Source organism: Myotis yumanensis, unplaced genomic scaffold (assembly GCF_028538775.1).
Source record: "Myotis yumanensis isolate MYYU_CA2020_CCGP unplaced genomic scaffold, mMyoYum1.0.hap1 SCAF_11, whole genome shotgun sequence".
Taxonomy (NCBI): Eukaryota; Metazoa; Chordata; class Mammalia; order Chiroptera; family Vespertilionidae; genus Myotis; species Myotis yumanensis.
Window position 1 is genome coordinate 44951726 of NW_027223762.1, and position 22414 is coordinate 44974139.

Below are 22414 nucleotides of genomic sequence, written 5' to 3' on the forward strand. Positions count from 1 at the left end.
CTCTGTTTAGAAAACAGTGAAATAGAAATAGTGCCAACATTAGGTAGGAACTAGAACCAAAATTCCTAGTTATGAGATATAAAAATGTCCTTAAAGATAATAGAGGTATTTTGAAATAAAAAGTTTTAGTAATGAAAATATTATTAGACTATAATATTTATTAATAGAATATAATAAAATAACATTTTAAATTATAAAATTACAATGAATGTGCATTGTAGAATGTTGAAAAAATGTAGAAATGTTAAGAAAGTGAAAGGTTTATTTGCAATTCAATGATACCAGGTAACTACTATTATCTTAGACTACTTTTTCTGTGTCTTCTGTGTGTGTATTTATAATAAATTGGAAATATTATGCATATTTCACTTACTATTGTATAGTAAACATTTTCTTGTTCTAGAAATTAATTATTCAAAACATGATTTCTAGAGACTACATAACATTTATTCCATCATCAATATTGCATAGCATAATTTAATAATTCCTATAAAAATATACATTCAGATTTAAAAACTATTGTTTTTATGAATAATACTGTAGAAGACATCTTTTTACGTAAATTCTTCACATAAATGATATTAATTATATATGAGTAAATCCAAAAAGTAGAATTGCATGGCCAAAGGGTGTAAAGATTTTTATTGTGCTCAATAGGTTTACCTAAATTCATTTTTATTTAGTTCAACCAACAGTGGTGAGAAGGCCTGTCTCACTGCATCCTTGTCAGTCCCAAGTGATATATGGAATAAAGCATACAAACAGTGACTTCCTACAAAGGCCAATTTGATGTATTTTTTACTTATATCTCTGTTAGTGAGACTGAACAACTTTTCATTTGTTTATTGATATTTGTATTTCTTTTGGGAAAAGCCTTTAAAATCATGTCTTCAAATATGACATTTATAAATACTGCAGTTAGATAAAATTAACAAAATTATGTCAGTGTCTCTATTTGCACTGTTCAGATTTGAAAATGTTATAAAATATTTTGAAGGTAACATTCACATTAGCTAAATCAGGGGTGGGCAACACCTGGCATGCGTGCCAAAGATGGCACGCCAGTAACTTTTGTTGGCACGCAAAACCCTCTCTTAAAATCTTCCATTTACAATTTTTGTAAACATTTGAATGACTTAAATATTAAATTACAGGGAACTGGCAAGACACTTGATGTGATGTTTGGTTACATAAAGGTTTTTGAAAAGAAACTGGAAGTCTTTAAGAGGGATGTGGATGATGAGAGATTTAGATATTTCCCAAACCTCAAGAGGCACATCAAAGGCCTCCCAAAAGATGACAGAACAGACTGTCAAAGCCTTCAAAAGCTGTTTTTAAACATCATCAAGTCAACTATTGAGCAGTTCTTCTCAAGATTTGTGAAATTCAGAGAACTGGAAGAAACAGCAAAATTCATGAGGTTTCCAGACAGCATGAAACTGGAGGAACTAAACTTACAAATGTTTTCATGGATAGACATGGCTGACTCTGAAATACAGTTGATTGAATTTCAGAGTAGTTCAATTTGGAGGCAGAAATTTATTGACCTTAGAGTTGACTTGGAAAACATTGAAAAAAAAAAGCAATTAGACAGGAGTACCAGAGAGAAATGTCAAAAACGAACTACTGAGGACTTGGAATGCCAGTCCAGAAAATTTTTTCTGTTTAAAAAACCTGGCAATAGCGTTACTCTCCATGTTTTTATCCACATACACTTGTGAATCTTTGTTTTCAGTGATGAATTTTGTTAAGTCTCATAATAGTAGTAGCCTGACGGATGAAAGTAGTAGCTCGTGCATATCTCTGAAGGTCATGAAATATAAACCTGATGTAAAATCTCTGTCATCAGTGATGCAGCAGCAAAAGTCCCACTGATAATATCAAATGGAGGCATAAAGTTTTCTGTCGGACTATCAGTGTACATGTATACATTAAAAAATAAATGTATTTTTCATCATCATATACTGTGTTTTCGTCACTCGAATGAATTTTATTATTTCTTCAAGGTTCTTCATATACGTACACCTTAAGAGATAATTGGGTAGGCGTAACATGTTCTCAAAAAATCAGGGTTGGCACGCAGAAGAATTTTGAGTCAGAGATTTTGCTGGTTTTGGCACGCACGCACAAAAAGGTTGCCCACCCCTGGCAGAAAACATCAGCAGTTCCTTCCCAGTCTCCTTTGTAGGGTCTTTGTATTCTGCTCATCAATGTTGGGGCTCATTAGATTTCCATGCAGGATCCTCTTCTGTTCTCATTCTGTGTGGTTATGATCTCAACCAGCCCAGTGGATTCTGTTTTCACTGCCTCCTGATGCCTCCCGGACCTTATCTGGAGCTACAGACCGCACATCCAGCTGCCTTCCTGACATTTCCATTTGAATGTACCATAGGAGTCTCAAAATCAGCATGTCCCAAAGCGCATCATCTTCACTCACCTCCCCTAAACCTGCTCCTTCATCAGTGTCCTGGCCGCTGAGTGCTTTCCCACCCAGGTACCTAACCTAGAGATAGCAGTCATTGCTGGTCTTCCTATCACATCCTATTAAAAAAAAAGGGGGGGGTTTTATCAAGAAGAGCAGAGGGAGGGAGCTTTGCACTTTCTCTTTAGGAACCTGTCCTGGTTTGTATCATTTCTTTTTGGTCTCATTGTGTCTTGTGTTACTGCATCTGCCAAGGAATACTGCAAACATTCCAGATGCACTGGGTGCTGCCAGCCCACCTCTTAAATCCAGGTGTATCTGCCCCAAGACTAGCATTCACACACTGAAACAGGACAGCTATACGGTCAGGTCAACAGAGGAAATGCCACATCTCCAACTATCTAATAAGACTAGTCTATGACCTGATAATAGACTGTGTTTTTAAAGAAAATTATCTAGCTGCCCCAGTTCTTAGATAAGGAAATGGAGACTGTTAGGGTAGCAGCTGTTTATCCTGCAAAGCTCTGATCATGAGAAGAAAAGGAAGTGGAAGAAGGAAAGCCAGCATATGTTTAAAATCGTTTTGTTCTTTAAATATATTTTTATTGATTTCAGAGAGGAAGAGAGAGGGAGAGAGGGATAGAAACATCAACGATGAGAGAAAATCATCGACTGGCTGCTTCCTGCATGTCCTCCACTGGGGATCGAGCCTGCAACCAGGTCATTTGCCCTTGAGCAGAATCGAACCCTGTACTCTTCAGTTCACAGGCCGATGTTCTATCCAATGAGTTAAGCCAGCTAGGGCTGTTTAAAATTGTTTTAAAGCTAATGAATGATAATTCCTATTGTAAATCTCTAAAGTTGAGCATTTTGATAAGAAAGTGAAAACTTGAAACCCCAGGGGAGTGAATTATTCATTGCCATGACACTTACCCTAGTCTATCAGTGTTATGTTCTAACACATCTGGGAAGCCTGTGCTCACAGGCTTACATCTGGGCAGGTAGAGATGTGGATTGACTTCCACAAATAATTGTGATTCTTCATCTTTTGCAACTTTCAATCTTTTTTTTGTATTACCATAATGAAAATATCTCCATTTTTTGGATTATAAAATTAAATGATGCTAACTATAAAAACCAGTGAACACAAGAAGAATACAAGAGAAAATGAATATCACTTATAATTTCATTAGTCACAAACAAACTTCATTAACACTATAGACCTATAGTTCCTTCAACAATCTTTTCTACATCTGCAGACATGTATACATATCTTTAAACGTCTTGTTGAATTGTACCCCGTGTTTTGTTCTAACCAGCTTGTTCTCTAAACTCAACACTGTGGGCATCTTTCTCTTTTGCACATCATCTTTTGCCAGTAGATAATGTATATATTATTTTTTTTATTTCATAATTTTGTTATTTTGGTTTTTTATTGCTTAAAATATTACAAAGTGTATTACATATGTCTCCTTTTTTCCCCCGCCCTTGACAATCCCCTGGCCTCCCCTACCCCCAGTGTCTTATGTCCATTGGATATGCTTATATGCATGCATATAAGTCCTTCGGTTGACCTCTTACCCCCCCTTCTACCCTCCTCACCTCCCCGACCTTCCCGCTGCTGTTTGACAGTCTGTTTGAGGCAGCTCTGCCTCTGTATCTATTTTTCGTCATTAGTTTATAATGGTCTCTATTATCCATAAGTGAGAGAGATCATGTGGTATTTTTCCTTCATTGACTGGCTTATTTCACTTAGCGTAATGCTCTCCAGATCCATCCATGCTGTTGCAAATGGTAAGAGTTCCTTCTTTTTTACAGCAGCATAGTATTCCATCATGATGATGTACCACAGTTTTTTAATCCATTCATCTGCTGATGGGCACTTAGGCAGTTTCCAGATCTTAGCTATGGTGAATTGTGCTGCTATGCACATATGGGTGCATATATCCTTTCTGATTGGTGTTTCTGGTTTCTTGGGATATATTCCTAGAAGTGGGATCACAGGGTCAAATGGGAGTTCCATTTTTAGTTTTTTTAGGAAACTCCATACTGTCTTCCATAGTGGCTGCACCAGTCGGCATTCCCACCAGCAGTGCATGAGTGTTCCTTTTTCTCCACATCCTCTCCAGCACTTGTCGTTTGTTGATTTGTTGATGATAGCCAGTTTGACAGGTGTGAGATGGTATCTCATAGTTGTTTTGATTTGCATCTCTTGGATGATTAGTGAATTTGAGCATGTTTTCATATGTCTCTTGTCTTTCTGAATGTCCTCTTTTGAAAGGTGTCTGTTTAGATCCTTTGCCCATTTTTTGATTTGATTGTTTATCTTTCTTTTGTTAAGTTGTATGACTTCCCTATAAATTTTGGAGATTAGGCCCTTATCAGATATGATTGGCAAATATGTTTACCCACGTAGTGGGCTTTCTTGTTGTTTTGTTGATGGTTTCTTTTGCTGTGCAGAAGCTTTTTATTTTGATGAAGTCCCATTTGTTCATTTTCTCTTTAGTTTCAACTGCCCTAGGAGCTGTATCAGTGAAGAAATTGCTTCGGCATATGTCTGAGATTTTGTTGCCTTTGGATTCTTCTAGAATTTTTATGGTTTCCTGTCATACATTTAAGTCCTTTATCCATTTTGAGTTTATTTTTGTGTATGGTGTAAGTTGGTGGTCTAGTTTCATTTTCTTGCATGTATCTGTCCAATTTTCCCCGCACCATTTATTGAAGAGACTATCTTGACTCCATTGTATGTTCTTGCCTCCTTTGTCAAATATTAATTGAGCATATTGGTTTGGTTCGATTTCTGGGCTTCCTATTCTATTCCATTGATCTATATGTCTGTTCTTGTGCCAGTACCAGGCAGTTTTGCGAACCGTGGCTTTTGTAATACAGTTTCATATCTGGTATTGAGAGCCCACCTACTTTGTTATTTCTCAGGATCGCTGCAGCTATTCGGGGTCTTTTTTTATTCCAGATGAATTTTTGGAGAGTTCGTTCTAGGTCTGTGAAATATGCCGTTGGTATTTTAATGGGAAGTGCGTTGAATTTATAGAAAGCTTTGGGTAGTATGGACATTTTAATTATTTTGATTCTACCAATCCATGAACACGGTATGTTCTTCCATCTTTTTATGTCTTCCTCTATCTCCTTTTTCAACGTCCTGTAGTTTTCTGAGTAGAGGTCTTTTACCTCTTTAGTTAAGTTTATTCCTAGGTAGCTTAATTTTTTTTGGTGTGATGGTAAATGGGATTGTTTTTTTAGTCTCTCTTTCTGAATATTCACTATTGGTGTATAGAAATGCCTCAGATTTCTTGGGGTTAATTTTGTATCCTGCTACATTGCCAAATTCTTTTATTAAGTCTAGTAGTTTTTTGATGGAGACTTTAGGTTTTTTGTGTATAATATCATGTCTTTGCAAATAAGGACAGTTTTACTTCTTCTTTTCCAATTTGTAAGGCTTTTATTTCTTCTTCTTGTCTAATTGCAATGGCTAATACTTCCAGTACTGTGTTGAACAAGAGTGGTGAGAGTGGGCAACCCTGTCTTGTTTCTGTTCTTAGGGAAAATGGTGTCAGTTTTTGTCCATTGAGTATGATGTTGGCTGTGGGCCTGTCATATATGGCTTTTATTATGTTGAGGTATGATCCTTCTATTCCCACCTTGCTGAGAGTTTTTATCAAAAATGGGTGTTGGATTTTGTCAAACGCTTTTTCTGCATCAATTGATATGACTATGTGGGTTTTTTCTTTCAATTTGTTTATGTGATGTATCACATTTATTGATTTGCGGATATTGTACCATGCTTGCATCCCTGGTTTAAATCCTACTTGGTCATGGTGTATGATCTTTCTGATGTACTGCTGGATCTGATTTGCTAAGATTTTGTTGAGGATTTTGGCATCTATGTTCATGAGGGATATTGGCCTGTAATTCTCTTTCATTGTGTTGTCTTTATCTGGTTTTGGTATTAGGGTGATGCTGGCTTCATAGAATGATCTTGGAAGTGTTCCTTCCTCTTGAATTTTTTTGTAGTAGTCTGAGGAGGATAGGTTTTATTTCTTTGTTGTATGTTTGGTAAAACTCCCCTGTGAAGCCGTCTGGTCCTGGGCTTTTGTTTGCTGGAAGCTTTTTGATGACTGCTTCAATTTCTTCCATAGTTATTGACCTATTGAGATTTTTAGATTCTTCCTGATTGAGTTTTGGAATGTTGTATTTTTCTAGGAATATGTCCATTTCCTCCAGGTTGTCTAGTTTGTTGGAGTAGAGTTGTTCATAGTATTTTTAACAATCATTTGTATTTCTGTGGGGTCTGTTGTTATTTTGCCTCTATCATTTTTGATTTTGTTTATTTGGGTCCTCTCTCTCTGCTTCTTGGTGAGCCTGGCTAAAGGTTCATCAATCTTGTTTATCTTTTCAAAGAACCAGCTCTTGGTTTCATTGATTTTAAGTATTGTTTTTTTGGTCTCTATGCCATTTATTTCTGCTCTAATCTTTATTATCTCCTTCCTTCTGCTCACTCTGGGGTTTTCTTGTTGCTCTCTTTCCAGTTCTTTTAGATGTAGATTTAGATGATTTACTACCATTTTTTCTTGTGTTTTTTTTTTAGATAGGCCTGTAGAGCTATAAACTTCCCTCTCAGGACTGCTTTCATTGTGTTCCATAGGTTTTGGATTGTTGTGTTTTCATTGTCATTAGTTTCCAGGATGTTTTTGATTTCTTCTTTGATCTCATTGGTAACCCAATCAATATTTAATAACATGCTATTCAGCTTCCAAGTGTTTGAGTATTTTGGGTTGTTTTTATTGTAGTTCATTTCTAATATTATGCCATTGTGGTCTGAGAAGATGCTTGGTATGATTTCAATCTTCTTGAATTTGGGGAGACTTTGTTTGTGACCCAATATGTGGTCTATTTTTGAACATGTCCTATGAATTCTTGAGTAGAATGTATATTCTGTGGCTTTGGGTTGAAGTGTTCTGAAGATGTCAGTTAAGTCCATCTTATCTAGTGAGTCATTTAGGATTGCTGTTTCTTTGCTGATTGTTTGTCTAGAGGATTTATCCAGTGATGTCAGTGGTGTATTAAAGTCCCCTACAATGATTTTATTGTTATCGATCTCTCCTTTGATATCTTCCAGGAGTTTTTTTTATCTGTTTGGGTGCTCCTGGATTGGGTCCATATATATTTATCAGGGTTATATCTTCTTGTTTTATTGATCCCTTTAGTATTATGAAGTGGCCTTCCTTATCTCTTGTTATGGCCTTCACTTTGAAATCTATTTTGTCGGATATAAGTATTGGTACCCCAGCTTTCTTTTCATTTCCATTTGCCTGAAAGATATTTTTCCATCCCTTCACTTTCAGTCTGTGTGAGTCCCTTCATCTGAGGTGGGTCTCTTGTAGACAGTGAATGTATGGGTCATGGTTTTTTTTAATCCATTCAGCCACTCAATATCTTTTGGTTGGAGTACTTAGACCGTTTATGTTTAAAGTTATTATTGAAAGGTACTTGTTTGTAGCCATTTCTTTTTTTGTGTGGCTGTGTTCTTTCTGAGCTTTTTATTTCTTCTTTTGACACCAGTCCCTTTAGCATTTCTTGCATGGCTGGCTTGGTGGTGATAAACTCCCTTTGCCTTTTTTTGTCTGTGAATCTTCTTATTTCCCCTTCAATTTTGAATGATAGCCTTGCTGTATAGGGTATTCTTGGATTCAGTCCTTTGGCTTTGCATCACTTTGTAAATTTCCATCCATTCTTTTCTGGCCTGATGTGTTTCTGTTGAGAAATCATTTGATAATCTAATGGGAGATCCCTTGTATGTAACTTTCCATCTCTCTCTTGCAGCCTGTAAGATTCTCTCTTTGTCCTGAACATTTACCATGGTAATTATGATTTGTCTTGGTGTGGTTCTTTTTGGGTTCACCTTGTTTGGGACTCTCTGTGCTTGTGTGACTTTTTTCTTCTCTACCTCAGGGAAGTTTTCAGATATTATTTCTTTGAATAGGTTTTCTAATCCTTTTTCCTCTTTTTTTGTTCTAGCTCCCTATTATTCATATGTTGTTTTGTTTCATCTTGTCCCAAAGCTCCCTTAGGCTCTCCTCCTGTCCTTTAATTTTTTTCTCCAATTGCAGTTCAGTTTGGATGTGTTTTACTTCCCTTTCTTCTAATTCACTAATTTGATCCTCCGCTTCTCCTAGTCTACTGTTGATGCTTTCAATGGTGTTTTTTTATTGCAGCTATATCGCTCTTCATTTCTTCTTGGTTCTTACCTAAGTTATTGATTTTTTTCATCCATTTCTTTTTGATTCTTAAATAAGTTGTTGATTTTTTCATCCTTTTCTTCTTGCTTCTTGCATAAGTTGTTGATTTTTTTCTCCAACCGGTTTATGCAGTCTAGGACCCTTAATCTGAATTCTTTTTCTGTCATGTTGCATGCCTCTGTATCACTTAGCTGCTTTTCTGGTGAGTCCTACTTTTCTTTCCTTTGGGGGTTTCTTTTTCTACCCATGTTTGATCTCACCATCATATCTAGATGTTGAGTCATTTAGTGGCTGCTCCCTGGTGGCAGTGGCTCCTCAAGCTGTGGTTGCTCCTTGGGTGGTTGTGGTAGCAGCTGCTCCTCAGTTGGCAGCAGCTCCTCTGGTGGGTGCTGTTCACAGCTGTGGTGGCTCTTCTGGCTGGTGGTGGCAGGCTTCACACGCAGCTGCTGATCCTCAGACAGGGAGTGCGGTGATCAGGAGACTGCTGTTGCTTGGATCTGCTGCATTGATTTAGAGGCACAAAATACAACACAACAAGGCACAACCTATCAGGTACTGAACACAAATGTATTCACGATATTAATAACCCCAAATAAAGTTGACCACTCGAGCTAAGAGAATTAGGGGATAAGGAAGAAAGAAGAGCAAAAGATAAAAGAAAAAAAAGAAGTGCAAAAATGAAATTGGGAAAATGGAGGAAATAAAAGTAAGAGAGCAAAGAGAGAATGAAGTAGAAGAGGGGAAGAGACTATTTATATGAAGAGAATACTTCAATAGAACCGCCACTAATCCAACAAATTCCAGCAACAGATCCCTGGAGATGAATGCAAACTACAAACAACCAATAATATCAAGCGAGGCAAGGGAAAATAGAAGCACAAAAATAACCAGGGGTGAGTGGGGGGGGGGGGGGGCAACAGAAAAATAAAAATAAAAAGCAACACAACCTCACAAACAATTCTAAAAAAAACCAGTATACTCAACAATCAAGCAAACAACAACAAAACAATAGAGAGAGAAAAGAAAAAAAGAAAGAAAAAAATTTGGATAGTGAAGAAAGATAAGAGTGTATAAGGATTTAGAGAAGGTGGTTGGAAATAGGATATATAAGTAGGGTGAAATTTTGACAGGGGGTAAAAGTTTGACAGGGGAAAATCTAAAGTAGGAATAGGGTAAGAGAAACAGGACAACAGAAGGGGAAAAGTGAGGAAGAAAGTTTTAGCATAGAGGTAAAATTGAGGTAGAGAAAAATGATGTTAAAGGAACGATGAAAATAGAATGTAGAACACTAATCCCAAAATAAAATTAAGAGAAAATAAAATGACACTTTAAAAATGGTAAAATGGTAGCAGTAATAATACTAGTTAAAAATAAAAATGTAGTAATTAAAAGGGTAAAATCAGGTGATGAAAAAAGAAAAATAATTGGTTTCTTAGTTAAAAGGTGAAAAAAGAATAAGAAAAATAAATAAAAATTTGCAGTAGTGAGGGTCCTTCGGTTCTTCTACTCTTCAGTCTGGCATGCCTTAGTCCTGCCAGATATTCAGGAGAGTGTTGAATTTCCCTGTGATACACTGTTCCTCCGTGTTGTAAACCACAGTCCTGATTTTAAAGCAGGCCATATTTGTTTCCCAGACTGTCTCAATTTGTGTTTACATAAGAGTCATTTTGTGGCTCAGCCTTTGGGTGGCAGTGTTTTTGGATTGACCTCCAAGGCTATACGGCCTCTCTATCCAATAGTTGGGGTTTATTTTCTCTATTGCACTTAAAACTGGTTTGAGGAAGTCCACTGCCCAGAGCTGGTTCTTTAATCGTTATCCTGCTCTGTTTCCCAGATTCCACAAAAACAACTTTCCCCTGCAGTGTCTGCGAGAGTCCCCACCTGGGCAATCCCATGCACTGGGTTTAATAATCAAACGCCAAGATTTATAGAGAAGAGAAAGAAAAAAAACAAAAACAACAAAAAAAACAAGAGCCTGCGGAGTTGCGCGAATTTGCAACCCTGCACCTTCTAGCCCACGAAGTCTCTTCCACGTGCCCTCTCTCTCCTTTCATTCAGTAGCCTGCCCACTCGCCAAATCTGAGGTTGCCTTTTTGCATCCAGTCCAGCTATGGGCTAATTTTAAGTGTTCCCTTCTGCCAGCAGCCCTGTGGGAGCTCTTCCACACTCGAGGATCACGCTGGTCTTTGTGGGGCACAGACCTTCCCGCACACACTCTTCTCCCCAACCTGAATTGCCAACCGCACCTTCAGGGGAGGCCTGACCTTTCCATGAGAAGCAGGACTCCACGTAGTCGTGCTGTCCCAGATCTGGTGTCTCCTGGTTAGCAGCCAATCTCTGGATGCCGGGTCTTTGGGTGTACAGTATCCGTTTCCAAAAAACAGCCACTCAAGATGGTGCGGTCTCCGCAGCTGACCCAGCGCTCTGGGAGAGATTTCAGCCACAGTCTCCAACTTTCAATCCTCTTTCTCCAGAATTCCTCCGCTTTTCCCAGCTGCAATCTGTCTCTCAGCTGAATATCCTCTGCTTATTCAGGCTGTATGTTACCTGCTTCAGCTGCTCACCCTAATAGCTCCGGGACAAGGCACGGGACACGTCCGTCTATACCTCCGCCATTTTTGAGTTGAAAATGTATATCTTAATGTCTACTGACTTGATCCATTCAGTAATAATCCACCAAAAACTGCACATTCAGGAATATTTTATTATATGGACAGTAAAACAAAATATTTGGAAGTGAGACTGTCCGGGAGAATCTAGGATAAGATTCTTATCCTCATTAACTGATGGTTGCTGTTCTTTCTCTGTGTTTGTAAGACAGTTGCAAGTTCCTTGGTACACCTGAAACAGTGCTATTTCCTCCCAAAGTGTCTGATCCCTTTTGTAGTCCCTTAGTGTCAGTGATCCTCTGCTATTCCATCCTGAGTGTGCTCCTCAGCAATCTAGGCTCCAGAGTTGCTGAGTACCCTTGATGATCTGTTAGAAAGTTTGGGACCCTTTACCTTTATCTATCTTTGGATCCTTGCATGGTTAACAGAGGTCCATTACTGTTTGCAGAATAATTATGATTCTCTACACACACATGTACCCCAAACCATGCTGCCAACATATTTATAACTGTCTCCACAACATCTCCCTCCATTCTCAGGTTATCCATTACACAACTTCTAGCACACTTTTGGTTTTAGAGTGTTTTATTTACAACACTCTTAGGGAAATTTTCATTCCAACTTTGACTTCTTTATCAGTTTTTACTTTCCCTTGGAAGTACAGAGGACTGGCTAATTTGCTGCTCCATTTGGTACCAGGACTTGTGCCCCAAACCTGGTTTCTCCCTCCTGAAACCACTGCAAGGAAATAAATGCCATTTTTTAAATCCCTTCACCTCAGGCAACAATTCAAGCACATGGCCCCTTGAGAGTTCATAAGGAGCTATCCCCAACAAGTATTGAATGCCAGCCTTGGGCCAGGCCCCACCTGGGCTCTGTGTCCAAATCAGAGGAACCTGAGGCTTAGGAAGGTTAATTTGCTCAAGATCATACTACCAGTATGTATTCAGGGTTCAAACCCCAAACTCCCTGGCTCTAACATGCTTAGATTCTTATCACAAACACAAATCACAAGAGAAAGTATAGTCACCCCTCCCCTCCCCGCCCCTCCACTGTTTCTAATCCTCTACTGTTGCCCTCTGAGGGCTCCTTACTCTATTTTGATTTGCATAACCTTTTTTCCATAGTGGTGATATTTATGGTACCTGAGGCATGAAGTTTTGCTCCATCATGACTGTTTTCCCTGTAGTGGCTCCACTCTACAGCTACTCTAAGTGGGTGAGCCCCATGGCTCCTGCTGAGGTTTCTGTGCACTGACTTCTGGCAAACCAGCCTCTCTTGCTTCTCCATCCTCTCTGACTTGAACTTCTGAGTTGGCTTCAGTAGTTTCTCTTAAAGGGTGATGTCCTAGGGCTCTCTTCTCGCTTTTCCTGTCTATGACCTTAACGTCATGACTTAAGCATGACTCCCAGTTAGCCTGTCATAGCACTGCTTCCTAACTCCTTCTGTTTGATTGCCTTCCAATATCTGTGACCAGATGTCCTGAAGGTTCCTCAACCTTAGCATGTCCAACAACTAAGCTCACTTCTTCTCCAGCCACCTCCTTTAGGGGCCTTCTCCTGTCATTTCCTGGTTCATAATATCACTATCTACTATCATCCATCTTCTAAACAGGAAACCTTAGAGAAACACTTTATTCCATTCTTTCACATCTCATACTCCATTGATTTTCAAACCTTGTTAATGGACTCTACCTCAGAAGTATCTCCCAAGTCCAGTCCCTTCATTCCCTCTGCCCCTGCCTTAATTTAGGCACTACACTCTTGCCTGCACTGTATGAATGGCCTCTTAAGTAGCATTAGCTTCTTAAAAACTGAAACTGATTATGTCACCTGTCTTCAAGAAAATCTCTGCAGTTGTGCTGTTACCTGTAAGATCAAGTCCATGTTCCTGGTTTTGGCAGAGCAGAGTCATCATAATTGGGTGCCCATCTCTGCTCCAACTGCACCTCTGCTTGCTTGCCTGTCAGCTCCTGTATCCCATCAGCACTTCTGCCTGGGGAGTAGCCCACATCCTTAAACATGGCATCCTCCTTCCCACATGTTTTTTGTCCTCCCTGAAGCCCTTCTACCTGGCAAATGCTCATTCTTCAGACCTGGCTATAATGTCACCTCTGAGATGCTGCTACCCAGTCAGATGTGGCCGGGCTGTCCTCTGTGCTCCTGCACACATCTGTGCATCCACACCTCTTGGTATCCATCTGATTAAACAGAGTCAGATGAGGGTTCTTGGGGTCATTGACGTGCTTAACACCTGGCACAGTGCCTTGTATGTAGTAAGTGATAAAGTAATGCCACTCTGTTCTCTCCAGAACTGCTGTCCCCTGTGATACACAAAACTGTGAGGAGGAGGGATTGTGACCTTTTACTCGCCCGAATCATTTTCTCTGGCTCATGTCTGAGCCCTTGGCAGTGGTACTCCGAGTGGCTATAATGCTCTCACATTCAGCCCAGAACTGCACCACTCCCTTCTCTCCCAGGTATCTGCATCTTGATCAACTCCCCAAATGATGCTAGTATTCCCTAAGGTTGTGACTAGTTCCAGAGCAGTGTACACCCTCTAATGTTGAGAAAGAATGCTAGTCCCTTCAGACATTTACCACAGGGGGAGAACTTAAGTAAGACTGGGACTTGCTGCAAAGCAAACCTCCTTCCTGGAGAATAGCAGTATAATTAGCATATTACAGGGTAGAGAAATCCCTAAAACAAAGACAACACAAGCAAACAAACCAAACAGCCTGATTGCCACAAGGGTAGCTTTCTTCTTTGTATATCGGTTTCAGAGAGAGGAAGGAAGAGAGGGATAGAGAGCTAGAAGCATCAATGATGAGGGAGAAACACTGATTGGCTGCCTCCTGCATGTGCCCTATTGGGAATCAAGCCCACAAGCCAGGCAAGTGCCCTCATCAGGAATTGAACTGTGACCTCCTGGTTCATGGGTCGATGCTCACCCATTGAGCCACACTGTTCGGGATACGAGGGCAGCTTTCATTCTCCCTTCATATACATTAACATTCTGGCACTTTCCTGTAAACACTGGTTCCCCACTCTGTCCTGGAGCACTTTATATCCAGGATGATTTTAAATGAGGGAATCCTCTCCTGTGCTTAGCAGTGCCCTGCACTTAATGGGCCTTCAGCCCCTGAGAGTTCCTACCCCTGCTTTATCCCTGCCCTGCCTGTGGTCCCTTTTGCATCCTTCAGCAGGTCTCACAGCTCATCTTCTCCCTGTCTCCCTGCAGGGGGGGCTCTCTATGCTGCCACTGTGAGAAACTTCCTGGGGACAGAGCCCTTTATCTCCCGGGCTGTGCGCCATGCTGAGGGACAGGCTGAGGATTGGATTCGGACAGAGGCATACTGGCTTGACGGTGGGGAGAGGAAGGAGGGGTACTCTGGGGACACGGAGTAGGGGTGGAGGTTGGTTGGCCCCTCACTGAGTCTGTGGGATCTGAGGCCACAGGTCTCCCCAGCTTCAGCCTTTGTCGCTGCCATGGCTTTGAGGCCAGCTGAGTGGGGGGATGAAGACGGAGACAAGGAAATCTACTTCTTCTTTACGGAGACTTCTCAAGCCTTTGACTCAAAGGAGCGCCTTAAAGTTCCTCGGGTGGCCCGTGTGTGTGCGGTGAGACTCTGAGCCCAGCTGTCTGTCTGTTGTCTCCTGCTCTGCCTAGTCTCTATCTTTTCTTCTCTGGGTCTCCATCTTTAGATTTCTCCTCTGTCTCCATTTTCCCTGTCTTGACTTATTTTCTGGGAGCTTGAAGAGTATGGGGAAGGGCTCTTGCCCCTTTAACTCCATAACTACCCTTGTGACACAGTGTTCCTAGGAGGTGTAGAGGTGAAAGGTGGGAACTGTAGACAGACCTGGGCTCCAGACCCTGCTCCACTACATCCTGCCTCTGTGACTTGGGCAGGTTCTTTAGCATCCTTATAGATGAAGATATTGATGATGCCTAGCTATAAGGGTTGTTGTGAGGCCTACCTGAGATAAGGTATGTAAAGCACATAGTATAGTACTTCGTAAGGGCAACAATGAACTTAGTCCCCGTCATTGTGACCCTGTCTACCCATGTATCCTTCCCTACTGCTAACTCTGTCTGTCTCTCTACATTGAATTTTTAAGTGTCTGTCTCTCCATCTCTCCTTGTCTGGGGGAAACTTGTATTGGTCTCCACATTTTCCCTACAATTTTGGTCTTTAAAAGAGAAATGCCCATTTGCTTGTCACCCCAGGGGGACTTTGGGGGCCTTAGGAGCCTCCAGAAGAGGTGGACGACCTTTCTGAAGGCTGACCTGCGGTGTCCAGGGCCTGAAGGTGGCCGGGCCTCTAGTGTCCTGCAGGACATGGCTATTCTTCGACCTGAGACTGGAGTGGGGGCCCCCATCTTTTATGGCATCTTTTTCTCGCAATGGTGAGGGGGTCCTGGTGTGGAGGAGAATGACAGGGTGGGAGATACGTGGGGCTGGCACCTTTCCTTGCTGTCTCTTCCAGAGGGGGTGGCTTCTCCCAGGAGCCGGCTGCATGGCTCCTATGCATTTCTTATGGGTCATCTCATTTAACAAGGCATGAGTTGGTCCCTAGTGCTCTTCAGATATCTGGCTCCAACCTGTGTCTCTTCCAGGGAGGGGGCTGCCATCTCGGCTATCTGTGCCTTCCGACCACAAGACATTCGGACAGTGCTGAATGGTCCCTTCAGAGAGCTGAAAGATGTCTGCAACAGGGGACAGCCTGTCACAGACAGTGAGGTACCCCAGCCCAGACCTGGAGAGGTAAGGGGTCTGGGGCAGCTCTTCACCCCATGCCAGAATCGCCTCATTAGAGCATGAGCCCAAGTAAGCATTGCGGATTCTTCCTGGCCCCTGGGAAACGTTGTCACCTATCCTGTGTTTTCCCTAGTGCATCGCTAATAACCCGAAATTCCAGCAGTTTAACTCATCACTCTCCCTGCCTGACCGTGTGCTCACCTTCATCCGGGATCACCCCCTCATGTACAGGCCAGTGCTTCCAGCTGATGGCCACTCCCTGCTGGTCACTACAGATACAGTCTATCTCAGAGTTGTGGGCCACAGGGTGGCCAGCCTCTCAGGGAAAGAGTATGATGTGCTCTACCTGGGGACAGGTATGTTTAGTAGCCAAGTATATTGCCCATTCCATGCACACATGCTCTTGTCAAAGAGAGGGTTGTATACTTACAAGTATGAGAGTCCCAGGCACAGGTACAGTGTGTCATTATGTCGTGCCCTCTGCCTGCTTCCTAGAGGATGGACACCTCCACAGAGCTGTGCGGATTGGAGCCAAGCTCAGCGTCCTTGAGGATCTGGCCTTATTCCCAGAGCCACAGCCAGTTGAGAATTTGAAATTGTATCAAGTGAGTCATAGATTTTGGGAGTCTGTTGGGGAGACATCTGAGCTAGCTTGTGACTCTGAAGTCTGGGAGATGCAGCATACTCCTCCTTTTTACTCACATTCTCTAGAGCTGGCTCCTGGTTGGCTCCCATACTGAGGTAACACAAGTGAACACAACCAACTGTGGACGTCTCCAGAGCTGCTCAGAGTGCATCCTGGCCCAAGACCCTGTCTGTGCCTGGAGCTTCCGGCTATATGCGTGTGTGGCCCATGCTGACGAGCATGGAGGGTGAGTGTGGCTGCCCTGGCCTCTTGCCTGTTGTCACAGAGCTCCGACTTCTCCATATATCTGCCTGTTTTTCATCTGTTCATGCTGCCATGTGTGTTTCTTTTAGTGTCACTGTGTTTGTCAGTCCCTACTAACTCATCTGTTTGTCCATCATGCGGCCTTATGCATGTTCCTGCCACTTTGCTGGACCTGCCCCAGACCATGTGACTGACTTTTATGGTGCCATACACTGCTCAGTTTCCCTGTTATAATAGCTTCTAGAAGTGTTTCCACAGCTGCCCACTCCCTCCTTCCTGCCTTGAAGTACTCTTTCCTGTTGCCTTCTATGACTCTGCATTCTCCCAGTTTTCCTCCCTGTCTCACCAGCCATCTCCCTTTACTCATTCCTTTCCATCCTTTTTCTGAATTTTGATATTTTTCATGGTTCAGTCCTTCTTTTTATGCGGAGACCTGCTCCCAAATGGTCCCGTGGAGTAATGGCAGTGTGGGATGAAAGCACCAGAGACTGGGGTTTAGGAGGACTGGCACAAAGCACCAGGAAGTTCATTTTTTACACACACTGTTTTATAGCTAAGCTGTGGCTGGTCATGCTTCATAGATCACTGCTAGGGCTTGGCCTCTGATGAGGAAGTAGCAGATTGTTACAGGCTGGGCAAGACTGGGCAAGGTTTGTCTAGTTCCATCTATGTTTGACAGTTGCTATGACAAACAGTTGCTATGACAAAATGTCTGCTTGGCTAGATCACAAGAACTGGGGTGCAAGCCAAGTTCATGTCCTTTACATGACTTGGAGTGGGGTCAGGCCTTTCCTGGACCCCCACGGCCTCTTACATTTTTACATGTCTACACACTCTCTAGATGATATTATTTCCAATATTTTCAACACCAACTGAGTATTGTTGACAACTACAGATGTATCTGTAGTTGAGCTACACAATTCCTTATCCAACTGCCTACTTGGATGCTTTATAAACTGCTGAAATTTAGCAGGTCTTAGCATGCACTGTTGTTTTCTCGTTCTTTCACATGGTTCTCTGAAGGGACCTCTGTGAATCCAGTTGCTCAAGCTGGAAATTGCCCGCACTATATTGCAGTTGGTACTGACTCTAGCTCCGTCTGTTATATCCTCAGTCCACAGCAACTTCTTTCCTTCTCTACTGCTATCACTCTTGTCCTAGCCATCATCATTTCTTAATTGCATTACTCCAATAACCTCCAAATTTGTCTTGTTTTATCCATTTGGGAATCCCATCATCCATTTTCAACTCAGCAGTTAACTTAAAATCATGTGCCACATTGAAGCATATCCCTGACATTCTATTCATCTACAGTATTTCATTATATATCTATATCAGATAAGAACTCTCTTAAAAACATTTTATTATAGGAAATTTCAAATATTCAACAACTAGATAGTATAATGAATTTCCATGTATCTATAACTCAGGTTCAACAACCATCAACTGACCAGTTTTACTTGATCATTATCTTCACTCACTCCCAATTATTTTAAAACAAATGTTAGACATCATACCACTTCATCCATATATCTTCCCGCATGTATCTGTAACACAGAAAGGCTTTTTAAAAATGTAACCATATTATCATTATCATACTGCAAACTCACTTTCTTAATGTCATCAACTATCTAATCAATGTCTGGTTTTCAAAATTACATATACTTAAAGATAGTTTGCTTAAGTCAGAATCAAAATAATGTCCATCAGTTGTACGTCTTTTAATCTTTATTTAATTGAGTTTCCTTTCAAATGAGTAATTTTTAATTGATTGCTTGGAAAGTATTTTTTCAGACTGACTTCATGACTTCCTATTTTGAAGTCCAGTAAATTTACTGTATATTTGTGCATATTGCTAAATCCCAATCTTTTAAATATTTTAGAAATAAAAGTACTTGTTCTTGGGAACTGATTTTGGTTAAGAACTTTGATCTGGTATTTTAGTTTCTCTTGGGAGAACTTTGACACATCTCACATGAAAACAAGTGCTTTATTCTTTCCTTTATTGTTTTAATATTCATTAAAATAAGAATTTAATTGGTGTAGGATATCCTGTGTACTTGAGCCTTGGGGTCCCCTCCACATATATATGTATGTGTGTGTAGGATGTGGGGTGTGCATACATGCCAGTATACTTCTTAGCAATATGAGAAATGACCAAGCTGGTACTTCTGTGCACTCTACCCTTCATATCTCAATTCATATAAGGGAGAAAACATAGACCATGAAGTTCCTGTGGCTATAGCCACACCTATGGCCTTCCCATGTTCCCCACTGTCAGCTAGACTAAGCAAACTTGGTTTTACCCAGAGACTTTAACATATTCATACTAGTCTCAGAGCTTATTTCAGGGGCTCCAGTTCATGTTGAAGGAATTCACACTCAAAGGGAATCTCCTTTTGGTTGAAGCTTTTGTGGGTTCCACCTGGTCTTCACTGACAGCCCACTAGAGGTCTCCCTGGCCTCCCTCCCTCCCTGTGGTAGTGGTGCCAGGAAGTTCAGAGTGAGCAGCCTGTCTTGCTGTCCTTCTGTCAGACACAGTTCATTGAAACCCTGAAAATACCAAGATTGTATGATTTGAAACACACCTGTTAGAGGCCAATAGGTACCAAGAGTTGTTGAAGAAAGAGTTCCTACATAGAGATGAGCAGCATTAGGAAACAAAGTCATGTCACTGACCCTCACAGAATTTTGATTAACTTTTATAGAGAAGTCCTCACTTTCTTTTAACAGAAAAAAAAAAAAAAAAAAAAAAACAGACCACACTGTAGTTTTAATATTTTTTTCCAGAGAAATCTTATGGTCTGGACAGTCAGCCATGTTTCTTGGAAGGTTCCGATGTTTTTTTTAAAGCACACCACCAAACATCCTTCCAACAGACCTAGTGCAGATTTAATTTTCTATGGTCTGCTAGAACGTATGTAGACTTTGACATGTTAATCGTCATGAGGAGTATTGGGGGAAATTTTAATGATGAGAATGTTGACTGATAATTCCAGGAGTGATTAATGAGATGATGGGAGATATAACGAGTGAGTGAGTATTCTGTGGTACTGAGGAGTATAGAAGGGAATATTGACACTGGATTTATCAAATATTCTCTTCTTTGTAGGCTGGTCCAAGACATAGAGTCAGCGGATGTCTCTTCTTCGTGTCCTAAAGAGCCTGGAGGTCTGTCTGGTTTAGGGAAATGTGGGTGGAGTTGGGTGGAAAGAGGCTAGAAAGTTGTCCATTTTGGACCCACTTTGCAACTTGGATCCTGGAAGATATGGTAGCCAGTGACCTGGGCCTTACCCTTTTTGGGAATCCCCTTTTAGCTTTGCCCCCATGGTTCCTTCTCAAATCTGATATCCCTCTATGTGTCTCTTCATCAGCCCTCCACCCCCCAGCCTATAGTCTCACTACCTTTTATGCCTTTGCTGTTTCTCTGCAGAACACCCAGTAGTGTTTGAAGTTCTTGTGGCTACAGCTGTGCATGTGGTCTTGCCATGTTCCCCAAGCTCAGCCTGGGCATCCTGTGTGTGGCACCAGCCCAGTGGAGTGACTGCTTTTACCCCCCGGAGGGATGGGCTAGAGGTGGTGGTAACCCCAGGGGCCATGGGTGCTTATGCTTGTGAATGTCAGGAGGGTGGGGCAGCCCGCGTGGTAGCAGCTTATAGCTTGGTATGGGGCAGCCATCAGGTCCCTCCCCACTTCCTCCGCATAAACCCCTCGCCGGCCTCCCCCACAAGTCCCCTTCTGCCCCCCTCCTCAAGCCCCCCTTCATGCTGGGCCCACACTGTGGGGGCTGGACTGGCTGGCTTCCTTCTGGGGGTTCTTGCAGCATCCCTAACTCTCAACCTGATTGGTCGACATCAGCAGCGACAGCAAGAGAGGGAACCTCTGGCTAGAAGCGAGGTGGGCTCGGACCTGGGGGCGCCACCATCTGGGACCACAAGCTCCAGCTAGGATCCTCCCTCCCTCTCCTGAAGATGAGCGGCTGCCCCTGGCTCTAGGCAAGAGGGGCAGTGGCTTTGGTGGCTTCCCTCCACCTATTCTGCTTGATCCTTGCCCGAGCCCAGCCCATATTCGGTTAACTGGGGCTCCTCTGGCCACATGTGATGAAACACCCATCTAGGGCTGGGCAAGTGACCACTAGTGCATGACTGGCCACTGGAATGGAGTGACCATTGAGATGTTGGGGTCACTGGGCCTAGAAAACCATCATGGCCTCTGAGTTCTCTTTGGCCTTTGAGTGATCACTTGACTTCAGTGTCAGCCCTCTCTGGTCCTAGATGGGTTCCAGTCTAGGCCTTTGTCTGTGTCCTGATTCCTGATTCCCATGAGAGATCAGAACTTCTCTCTGCAGTGAATCAGGGCTTTTCCCACCCCTGCTCTCTGAACCCTGGTGACCCCTTCAGTCCTGGCCCATTATTTTGGGCTCGTAAATTTGGGGAGGGACATAGGACATAGTTATGACTTTGCCTTCTGGTTGGGCTTTGGCCAGAAGGAGGAACTATGGAGGTGGTTGGAAGCTAATGTGCACTGAGTCCTTGGAGTGGTTTTGCTGATTCTTCCAGTTAGTCTAATTCTCTGTAGAGAGTGCATGATCCCCCTCCACCCCACTTTTCCTTCTTCCATGAAAAAGCATGTGTATATATGAGTGTTAATAGGACACCTGCCAAATGTGCATGAATCACGGGGCCATTGCTCAGGTGTATTCATCGGGGTAAGGAGGGGGAAGGTTGGGGTGGGGGATTGAGTGCAGAACTTTAGACCCTAGAGCCAGTGAAGGATTGGCTTTCTAAAAGGAAATAAACAACTGCCCCCACTCCCCCAATCACTTCTCACCACCCTTCTCTTGAGTTGAGAAAAACTCCCAAAGCACATGGGTGGGAACGGTAGCAGCACATGTGACCCCACATTTCTGTTTGTTTTTGCCTCCTGGCTGCTACCACTGCCATGCACAGCTGGTCTCTTTCTCTGACTGGAGTTCAGGCTGGACCCCCTTTCCTTGACTCCAATTAAAAATAAATTTCACAACATTCTAAATATTAGGGAACAACAAAAGGGGAACAGTCAGGAAATACAAGCAGTGTAAAGATAAGTTTGTATCAGTGACTTTACTCAGGTTGGCACCCTTGCCCTAAAGCAGTTAGTTCTCCAGTGGGGGTCCATGGACTCCCTGAAATTGTATGCAAAATGTTGTCTGTCTGTCTGTGTCTGTGTTTTTCGGGGGGGGGGGGGGGTGAGGGCGGCGATGTTTTATTGCTTTCATCAGATTCTCAAGGCCTTAACAAAGTTAAAGGACCACTGCCCCCAAGTCATGACACCATTGGCCAAGCTGAGATGGTGACACTCAGCAGCAGCTCTCTGCCTCGGCCCACCAGCTCTGTGGCCAGTCACTGGACTTGCAGCTCCTGGATGCCCTCTCATTTCTCCAGACCCTGGAAGCTGAGCTCTGTGCATATTTGAAGACACTATCAACTCTCACTAACTTAAA

General features: G+C 42.2%; 1 protein-coding gene across 1 annotated transcript in view; it reads left to right on the forward strand.

Annotated features, from left to right (window-relative positions):
- LOC139020035 (semaphorin-4F-like) overlaps window positions 1–22139 on the forward strand; it is a 39779-nt gene extending 17640 nt beyond the window's left edge. Inside the window, 10 exon segments of the mRNA XM_070429558.1 lie at window positions 14526–14651; window positions 14754–14905; window positions 15513–15691; window positions 15902–16049; window positions 16177–16399; window positions 16539–16648; window positions 16755–16915; window positions 20045–20103; window positions 20366–20888; window positions 20890–22139. Of these exon segments, the coding sequence (XP_070285659.1) occupies window positions 14526–14651; window positions 14754–14905; window positions 15513–15691; window positions 15902–16049; window positions 16177–16399; window positions 16539–16648; window positions 16755–16915; window positions 20045–20103; window positions 20366–20888; window positions 20890–21049 (1841 nt within the window). The 3' untranslated portion in view covers window positions 21050–22139.
- Window positions 22140–22414: the final 275 nt, after the last annotated feature.